Genomic DNA, 9,550 nt, shown 5'->3' on the forward strand with positions numbered 1-9,550 from the left:
GTATCCATAATTTTAGACAATTTCTATTGAAAATGAAAGAGCTTATTAGGTGAAAAATATTATTATGGAAGTTGTATGGGTTGAATCATACGTGGACAATCTGGTATGATGTCATGTGATGTGTCCACATAAGGTTTGCTTTACTAGATAGGTAGAGGTTGATGAGCATAATTCAAGAAACATAAATAGTTGTACAATAATTAGCTTCGGCTACTTAAAGCGGCAAAAAAAAAAAAAAAAAAAATTGAATATCTAGTTATGTTTCTGGTAACTAAAAAATACGCTATATCATTGACTATTGTCCGTTTCAAGGCCAACAACATCGTGTTATGATTTTGTATATGGTAGCCTTTTAATGGGTTATTAAGAGGCTACTTCTTAATCGTTCATAGCAGCTTCTTAATGGTTAAAAGGTAACTAATTTAAAATGGTTAATAGGTAACTTGTCTGAATAATTAAGAGGTAACATAGTATTATCTCTAGACTTAATGTTACCTCTTAATCATTAAGAATATATATAAACTATTAAAATGTGGACTCTTAATTGTCATTAAGGGTAGCCTTTTAGTGGTTATTAAGAGTCTACCAAATAGCTCTTTTGAGAATATTTAGCAAAGGAAGACTTGTGATACACAACATTTTATTAACGTTTTGGGAAACCCCCATTACCGATCGATCCATTTGCAAGAACACTTGAAACTGAAAAAACAACCATAGAGTAAGAGATTCGCATAAATAATAGTAAGAAGTGCTCATAACTAACACAATATATGAATAGATGTCTAGCATATCGTTTTCCAACATAATATGGTTAAAGCATTTACAAGATCAAATGTGTTAATCAAGTTTGCATATGCAATCATTGTCGTCGTTAGCTTGTTTTAGATCTTGTCATGAAGACGTTAGACAAAGTCTTGCGTTAGGGTGAACACGGCGTGCTTTTGGGTGGCACACTAATCACTCTGGTTTGTACTTCTCACTCTTCCATGATCATTGTCGTCTTTGGCTTGTTTCAGATATTGCATGAAAACTTTTGACACGGCCGTGGTTGATATGCTCTTGTTTTGCCCCAAGATTGGTCCAACCAATGCCTAGCTCGTGCTTGCCTTTAATTCCCGATGATTTTACATTTTTTTTCCTTTGTTTCTCATTTATATATCCAATCTGACATCCAAACCGATCTGGTTTAGACCCAAAACCTATTTTGTTCAACTCTAGTTCTATACGACAAGCATATATTATAAATAAATAGAAAGCTAGCTTAATTTTATGAAATATCACTATTACTATTAGTTTTTTAACTTTTTTTTGAACGTCAAATAATCTCACGTGTAAACCTACTCTTTCGAGGCTTTGTCCAAAGTCGACTCATCAACCGTCGTGAGACCGTACCCCCTGATGCGCTGGAACCGGATGGAATCTGTAAACCCTCGCCCCCTTTCGGGTTCCAACCAGGGATTAAAGCCCTAATTTGTATCTTCACTTAGTTTTCCTTCGAATTGGCCAAAGTGAGAATCGAACATGCGTCTAGAGGTGTACAAAATCGTTTTTTCACAAATAGAACCGGTTTAGTTTTTGCATATGCCAAACCGGTTCGGTTTAGAAAATGGTTTACGCATAAAAGTAGTCAAACTGATCTAAACCGGTTTTAATGAAAAATACCTAAACCGCTATACAAACTGGTGGTTTAGTTCGGTTTCAGCTAACCGTTTTTTTACACCTCTACTTGCGTCTCCACTAACCAAGGACATGCCTCCACTAATATTATTTAATTAATTATTTAAAATTACTAAAAAAGAAAAAAAAATCATTTATTTATTATTATTAAAAAAAAAGGAAAAAAGATACAAATATGTAACCCCAAATTCACCGCATCTTTCTCACCTTTTGCTTTCATTCACTCATATATTTAAATTATAAATTAATAAAAATATAAGTAAACATTCGTTGATTGATTTTGTAAAAATTATTATCATCAATTAATCAAAGAGTTGGTTTGTTCGTTGGCGATGGAAACAGCGTACAATCCTCGTACCGTGGAAGAAGTGTTTCGTGATTTCAAAGGCCGTCGTAATGGCATGATTAAAGCCCTCACAATCGGTACTACAACCTTCATTGTTATTATTATTATTATTATACTTCAGTTTTAACTATATAATAATACAGGGCTTCTGTTTTAATATATTTTATATTTCTTTATTGTAGATGTTGAAGCATTTTTTCAGCAGTGCGATCCTGGTACGCGTATTCGTTTAACAATGAATTTTGTTGTTCGTTCAGTTGTGTTTGTGAACGTTGATAATGTGTTCGTTAATGTTTGTTTGTTTATGTTTTTAGATTAAACCAAAATGTATATTAACTATAATACAAATATATATGTATACACACACGGGTATTATGTGATTAATTTATATGTAAAATTAATGTATGAATATGAATGTTAAAAAATATCACCAACAGAAACTTGGTAGCCGGACTGAATCGTTGACACTGACCATCCTCGGTTAACCAAATCCAATTAAACACGCTTTGTGTTCGTGAACTGTTCACCAACAAGTTTATTTTCTTAATGAATGAACACACACACGAAATTTCGTTGGGTTAGTTGTTTGTGAACCGTACGCTTTCTCAGTAAAAGCTTAACAGACGAACATGAGCAAGGCCTTGTTTGGTTTGGTTCGGTTCGGTACAGTTCGTTTACATCTCTAGAGCTAAGTGTTCTCAAAGAAAATAAGTAGGATGCGCGTCTATATGTTAAACTGATAAATCATATCTTTTCAATGGATAAGACCTTGATACTTGAATTATAAATTTAATTCGTTATACGTATTTTTTAAAATTTAAACGACCATAAATGAACGAAAAAACACGTATTAATGTTTGTTGGTTTAGTAAAATGAACAAGGCATATGTTCATGAACGTTCGGTTCATTTTTAGGCCTAAGTAAGATGCATTCATATGGTTTTTTTGCTGTAATGTAAGACTTCATTCTAAAGTCTTTATCTTTCTCATCATTGTTTTTAAAACCTAGTGTGAATGATTCTATATTTCAAGTATCAAAATCATATGACTGATGACTTTTGTAGTTTTGTTTATAACAAGGCACAGTCTTTTAATACTTTATATTATAACAAGTTATATATGTTAATTTATTTCAGAAAAAGAAAATCTTTGCTTATATGGATTTCCCAGTGAGCAATGGGAGGTTAACTTACCTGCAGAGGAGGTCCCACCGGAGCTCCCTGAGCCTGCGTTAGGAATCAACTTTGCACGAGACGGAATGCAAGAAAACGATTGGTTGTCACTGGTTGCGGTTCACAGTGACGCGTGGCTACTTTCTGTCGCGTTTTATTTTGGTGCCAGATTCGGTTTTGATAAAACAGACAGGTGTTGTGATAGTGTTTAGCTCATAAGTTACTATTATTTATATTAATTTTAATAAAAACATAATGTGTTTAACATATGTTATGATGCAGGAAGCGTCTGTTTAATATGATTAACGAACTCCCGACAATCTTTGAGATTGTGAGTGGAAATGCTAAGAAACAGATGAGAGAAAAGTCGTCGGTGGCACATCACAGTAACAACAAATCCAAGTCAAATACTAAAGGGGTAAGATTTTAGTTTTAAGTTTTTAAGTATATATATTTATTTTAATCATTTTTTAAACCGTGTTCTCCCTCGTTCGAATCTGCAACCATCGTTGATGAAGGCTGATGAAGCCGATGTCATTGAACGAGGGAGAAAGGTTGCAGACGATTTAGGTTTATTGTCGTTTAGCAGGGGTGGGTGAAAACGGGGTTAAAAATGATTAAAATAAAAAGAAAATAAAAAAGACAAAATTGCCCCTAGTTAACGTTTAAAATAAACGGGCTAAAAAATAAACTTTTGAATAAAACTGGAAAATGTGATCAAACCTTTGGGACGATTTTAGCAGCTTACTCTGTTTGGTCGTTTTTATGATTGATGTATATAATGAACAGAGGGGGTCTGAGTTGCACGGTGAGATTGACGAAGAAGAAGAAGAGCATGGTGATACGTTGTGCGGGGCGTGTGGGGAGAATTATGCTTCGGATGAGTTTTGGATATGCTGTGATATGTGTGAAAGATGGTTTCACGGAACTTGTGTTAAGATTACTCCTGCGAAAGCCGAACATATCAAGCACTACAAGTGTCCGAGTTGTACCAACAAAAGACCGCGACCTTGAATCTTGGTGGTTACTTTTGGTGTTAAATCATGTTTTTACTAGAAAAGATTGTTGATTTTATAATGTTTGGATCTTTTGTCTTACTGTTTTTAATTTAATCAACTCTCTTTGTTTACTATATTTAGTTACTATGCAGAATGCATTTTGTTGTCTTTTTCTTTTACAATATCAATTAAATGTGCATTTGATTGTAATGGTTTAGATTTGCTTTTGGATTACTTAATTACACAAGCTACATTATCTCATTTCCTATAATCAATTAAAAAACACTTGAATACATTAACAAACATAATTGAACGTAAACGAACAGACAAGCATATTAAAATGAGTGAAAAAACAAGAAATAAATATTTAACAAACATAATTGAACGTAAACGAACAAACAAGCATATTAAAATGAGTGAAAAAACAAGAAATATATTTATTTGCTCATTTAACTAAATGAACAAAAACTTTTGTTCAGTTTGTTTACAAACCTAATAATATATTCTCTTATTTATTGAAAATTTCATATATTCTCTACAAAATTTGTAAAATTAGTTATGAATTGTAAGGGGAGCAGTTGTAAAATGCCAACCAAATATTAAAGACTTATAAAAGTATGTATATATATATATAAAATCATCTACCTAAGAAACAAAAAATATTGTTTGTGTGTGTGTATAAAAATAATTTACAAGAAAATCACAACCACCAGAAGTTGAAATCACACCACTCCTAGAATTAGACACCATATACACTTTACAGTGGGTTTGGTTTGGTTAAAAGTAACAAAACATTGATCAACAGACATAACTTAATAATGTATTATAGTACCATCATCAACATAACTTTATACAAAACCTGCACCACTAAGTAACTTAACCGTCTCGTTAGCGATAATAACATTCGGGTTCCTTACAGGTGGCTCCGCATTCGCCTTACCTTTACCCTTTGATGATATACTCCACAAACTACCACTTGACTTATCAACTTTTGACTTCATAAGTGGATGTTTTGCATTCTTCTTTCCCATCCCATTCGCAACCAACCACCGTGATCCCGCCTGCTGCTGTTTAGCGTTTGAACCCCATATCGTGAACCCCTTCTTATTTGACCCCGGTTCAGGTGCAGGTTCGGTTTTCACACCCGCAAGATGAACCTCTGTGATCTTGAACTGAGGGACCGGTTCACTTTCTTCAACCGAAACTTTCTTTTCTTCAACTTTTACTTCGTGGGCCTCATCTTTTTCTTCGGGTTTATTAACCAATGAATAAATGGAGCTGTAAATTTTCGGTTTTGGTGGAACGAAAACGCGTTCGACTTGAACGAGAGCGAGCATAGGAGTGCCAACGGGTTCAAAGTTTCTTAACGGATCACGAAGCTGAACCATTAACGCCACGGTGAAATTATTACCCAAAAGACCGCCTTTTTTCGACCCCTTTTTACCGATTCTTGAACGCATTTGATCATTTGCATGATGAGCAGCGAGAATTCTTGAAGTTCTTTCTCTGATTTCATCCCCATCGTCGATTTCACCAGAATCCAATCTCATCCATTCATCAAGAGTAACCGATAAACCCATTATCCCATCCATGTCATCATCACCGTTACCGCCACTTTTGTTTTTCACATCCAACAACTGCAACCCACCCGTTCCTTCCAAACCCAACGACCCGTCTAAATTTACTCTTTTGCCCTCAAGAGCCGAGATTTCACCAATGCATTTTGGGCTTATGTTCGACGGTGCATCCTTATCCGACATGCCAGACTGTATTCTTAACCCCTCGATCGATAAAGCTTCGATCTTGTTCATTGCTAACGGAGCAAGATCCTCAAGTGACACATATTCTTGATTCGTCCCACCCGTTTCATACCCTTTTGACCCGTGATCCGTTGACACTTGTCCAACCACTGGCTCATGCTGCATTGAATTTTGCCTGCCAAAAATATGGTCATAACTTATAAACATATTTATATTATTTTTATTTCTATAGATCAAATGTGAATCTTGGTGCCGCAAAGCTACCATTGGTCCAAGTCGCGGACCACCATTGGGCCACACAACTTTATGTTTTTTTTTTAAGTTTTAGTTTCGGTACCGTAACTAACGTAACCGAAACCGACCGAATTAGAATCCAAAAAGAATTGTTGCAAGAAACATAATATGCATACCCGTGTGGTGCCTCCAAAGACGGTGTGGAATCCGAAACAATTTGTTGCATGGTTTTGCCAGATATATCTTCTAAAGGCATGAGCTTATTTGCTTGCATAGAAAGCTTTTCAATACCAACTGAAGCCAAACTTTGTAATACATCCATTACACCCGAACCCATTTCCGCAGGCACAACAACCGGGCTAGAAACCTGCATAATTAAGTTCCCACCACTTTTAGCATTCTTGAAAATCTCGGGGCTCATTGACCTCAAGAACCCTCCGTTACTGGTCTGGACAAACGGGCCTAGCCCTTCTCCAAGTGGAGGCAGGTCAAGTGGCTCGTCTGGACACGGGTCAACCGGACCACCCGACTCACTCGGTGAGACCTGAAAGATATTCTTGTTTAGACCCCACTCGCGCATCAAAGCCTCTGTCTCCATGTCTTCCAAGATTGATGCTTTTGTTTTGGTTTGTGGCTCTTCGGGTGTTCGCCATAATATATCAACATTATCATCATCATTATTAATGTCGTCATCGTCAATAATGAAGTTGAATAAAGAAGAACCGTCAGCCATGGAATCTTTCTCGAACTGTCTTAGCAACTGCCCGCGTGGCGAGTTTGACTCGCTTTCAGAAGTCGAACCGAAGGGACCGCGCTCTATCCCAAGAATGTCTAAAAACTCATCAGTGACACTTTCGGTAGCATAATCCATATCGAGCGATTTCCCTTTCTCGTTATAACCAATATTAACCTGCAAATTTCCACTTTCTTTAATATTTTCATTTTCTTCTTTCAAGTCCATTACTTTATTCAAAGCCGACTCTAATTCCCGCAAGAGTAAATCTTTATCACCAAATTGTTGTTCTTTAATATTGCTTTCGGTTTGACTTTCGGATTCTTTGACCATCAAAGATTCTAAAGTTTCTTTTGTGGGATATTCAATTCCCTGCTCGATGACAGAAAACGCACCGTCGGGAAAGTTTGAATCTTGATTCGAGGGTTCGGGCGTTTCATAGTCAACATAAAAGATTGATTTTTCCTCTTCTTCTTCGAGTTTCTTATACAACACACTAACCGATTCAGAAAGATCCGACTTTGATACCGGCAAAACCTCATGCAGATCCTTTATATCTTCCACAGACCGAGAACTAACATGAAGACTTTCGCCTCGATTGATTTGACTTTGACTTTGACTTTGACCAGATGTCTTCACGAGAGATTTGACCACACCGTCACTATTTCCAACTATCGAGTACCCAAAACTAACATTCAAACTCGCACCTTTCGCCTTTCCCGACAACCTATAAGCAGTAGTCCATTTTCCCGAGCTCTTTTCGTCCTCGAGCTCCTCTAACGTAATAGGGAGTAATCTAGTGAGGTCAACTCTATGTTTTCCTAAGTCAACGTCGGGATCATTAACCACGTATGCATACAACAAAAAGTGTTTTGCTTCATATTTAGCCGAGTGGTGGGGCCCGCTTCTGCTACCAAAAACCGAGCACGTGTTGGTCAAAAGCTCCTCGAACTGCGCTGCACCTTGCAAAACTTTGACCGGTCGAGTGGTCAACTCACCGTCACGTCTCTTCCACTTAACACAGAGTGTAACATTATCGAAACTTGCAGGAAGTCCTTCGATCGAATGAACTTGAAGTGTAAAACAACAGTTGAATCTTTTGTTGCGGATATAGTTAAACGATTTAAACGTGTTCCAACCCCATATTGACTTCTTGTCCTTACTGTTGACTTTGGACTTTGACTTTGACTTTGTTTCGGGTAGTTGAGGTTTTGAAAGCAGTTTTGATTTACTAGTAGCTGTTTTATCTTCATACAGAGCTTTACTCAAGATATTAATATCGTTTAATAATATGTCGTTTTTAGAGCTCTCGCCGGTTCTCTTCGTGAGCTCGTTTCTTGACATCGTTTTCACGACCTAAACAATTTATCAATGTCAAAATTAGTTAGGATTATGTAGGCTTTATGTTTCTTGTTTACCAAGTAATTCGCCCGGGTTATAAATCTACAAATATCCTCGTTGTAATTGTAATCTTGGTCTGCGCTAATAAAAGAGAGCCGTGGACATAGGTCGCCCTCACCGAACCAACATTATATAGTCGTTTTCTTTATATTTGTTATATTATCGTTTTCTTTATTTTCTCGTTTCTGCGTGTTTAATTTGTGTGTGCAATGTGCATTGTGTGTTGGTTTTCCTAGGGGTGTAAACAGGCCAAGCCGCTCGAGACAGGCTCGCAAAAAAGCACGAGTCGAGAGCCGAGCTTAAATGAGGTCAAGCCTAAAAATAAAGCTTGTTTAATAAACAATCCCGAGCTTGAGCTTCACTTATCAAGCTCAAGCTCGTGATCCCAGACGAGCTTATTAGTTATTACTCATGTAATTTTTATTTAATACATTTCATATATATTTATTAAATTATTTAATAGTTATTATAATATATAAAATAATTAAAAAATAACTAAATAATATATATTATGTTATATATAAAACTAAAATAAATAAATATACACAAAAAATATATATAAAAAAAGTAACTAATAAATAGTAAACGAGACAAACTCGAGCCGTATAATGGAGCTTGAAACAAACCAAGCCCGGCTCGGCTCGGCTCGTTTGCATCCTTAGTTTGACTTGATGCCTTAACAAAAAAATTAGGTAAACCCTCTCATATTCATACTTGATTACAAATCTTGATTTAAGGAAACATGATTCTATGAAATTGTTGATTGATAACTGGAATGGATTAAGGATTAAAGTTAAGAAGATACTTGCCTTGAAGAATATGTGGATATGAAGAACATGTAAACCCACCCTTAGATTTAGATTAAATTGTTGAAGAAGCTTTCTTTTGTTTTCTTTTCTTTTCTTTTCTTTTCTTTTCTTTTATTAACAGAGGGAATGGAACAGAACAGAGATTAAGATTGATGGATGGAGTTGGAGTCTAAAGTTAAAACATATGAAACATGTCTGAAACGCACGCCATTGTTTGTTATTCGGTGACTCCCTGGTTGTTTCTTCTATTACAAATTCATCCTTGTACTTTTACAAAAAACTTTCTTACTTGGTGCAACTGTTTAGTTTCATTGCATAGTAAACACGAACATGTCGGATACGATGACATGTTGTACTAAACACGAGCACGGCACGTTAACTAATCGTGTCATTTTTTCAAACACAAACACGAACCTGTTT

General features: G+C 36.0%; 2 protein-coding genes across 2 annotated transcripts; one reads left to right on the forward strand and one right to left on the reverse strand.

The window, feature by feature from the left end:
* Positions 1–2,008: 2,008 nt before the first annotated feature.
* On the forward strand, positions 2,009–4,258 carry LOC143607209 (PHD finger protein ALFIN-LIKE 5-like). Its single transcript, XM_077082740.1, has 5 exons — positions 2,009–2,100; positions 2,206–2,238; positions 3,160–3,388; positions 3,478–3,613; positions 3,985–4,258. The coding sequence occupies exons 1-5, from the start codon at positions 2,010–2,012 to the stop codon at positions 4,207–4,209; spliced, it is 714 nt and encodes a 237-aa protein (XP_076938855.1). The 5' UTR covers position 2,009; the 3' UTR covers positions 4,210–4,258.
* A 776-nt stretch (positions 4,259–5,034) lies between these two features.
* LOC143607207 (protein PLASTID MOVEMENT IMPAIRED 1-RELATED 1-like) lies at positions 5,035–8,529 on the reverse strand. Its single transcript, XM_077082737.1, has 2 exons — positions 6,364–8,529; positions 5,035–6,128 (listed from the first exon to the last, which is right to left on the reverse strand). The coding sequence occupies exons 1-2, from the start codon at positions 8,262–8,264 to the stop codon at positions 5,042–5,044; spliced, it is 2,988 nt and encodes a 995-aa protein (XP_076938852.1). The 5' UTR covers positions 8,265–8,529; the 3' UTR covers positions 5,035–5,041.
* Between the last annotated feature and the right edge of the window lie 1,021 nt (positions 8,530–9,550).

This window comes from Bidens hawaiensis, unplaced genomic scaffold (assembly GCF_021521415.1).
Source record: "Bidens hawaiensis isolate Kalapana, Puna unplaced genomic scaffold, B.hawaiensis_p1.1 tig00080337_1, whole genome shotgun sequence".
In the NCBI taxonomy this organism is placed as follows: Eukaryota; Viridiplantae; Streptophyta; class Magnoliopsida; order Asterales; family Asteraceae; genus Bidens; species Bidens hawaiensis.

What these genes read in the sequence shown, in the direction of transcription:
- LOC143607209 (XM_077082740.1), top strand. Translation starts at nt 2,010, where the DNA reads ATGGAAACAGCGTACAATCCTCGTACCGTGGAAGAAGTGTTTCGTGAT. An exon ending in GGTTTTGATAAAACAGACAG is followed by an intron (nt 3,389 to 3,477) that starts GTGTTGTGATAG and finishes GTTATGATGCAG; the next exon opens with GAAGCGTCTGTTTAATATGA. An exon ending in CCAAGTCAAATACTAAAGGG is followed by an intron (nt 3,614 to 3,984) that starts GTAAGATTTTAG and finishes TATAATGAACAG; the next exon opens with AGGGGGTCTGAGTTGCACGG.
- LOC143607207 (XM_077082737.1), bottom strand. Translation starts at nt 8,264, where the DNA reads ATGTCAAGAAACGAGCTCACGAAGAGAACCGGCGAGAGCTCTAAAAAC. An exon ending in TCTTTGGAGGCACCACACGG is followed by an intron (nt 6,129 to 6,363) that starts GTATGCATATTA and finishes TATTTTTGGCAG; the next exon opens with GCAAAATTCAATGCAGCATG.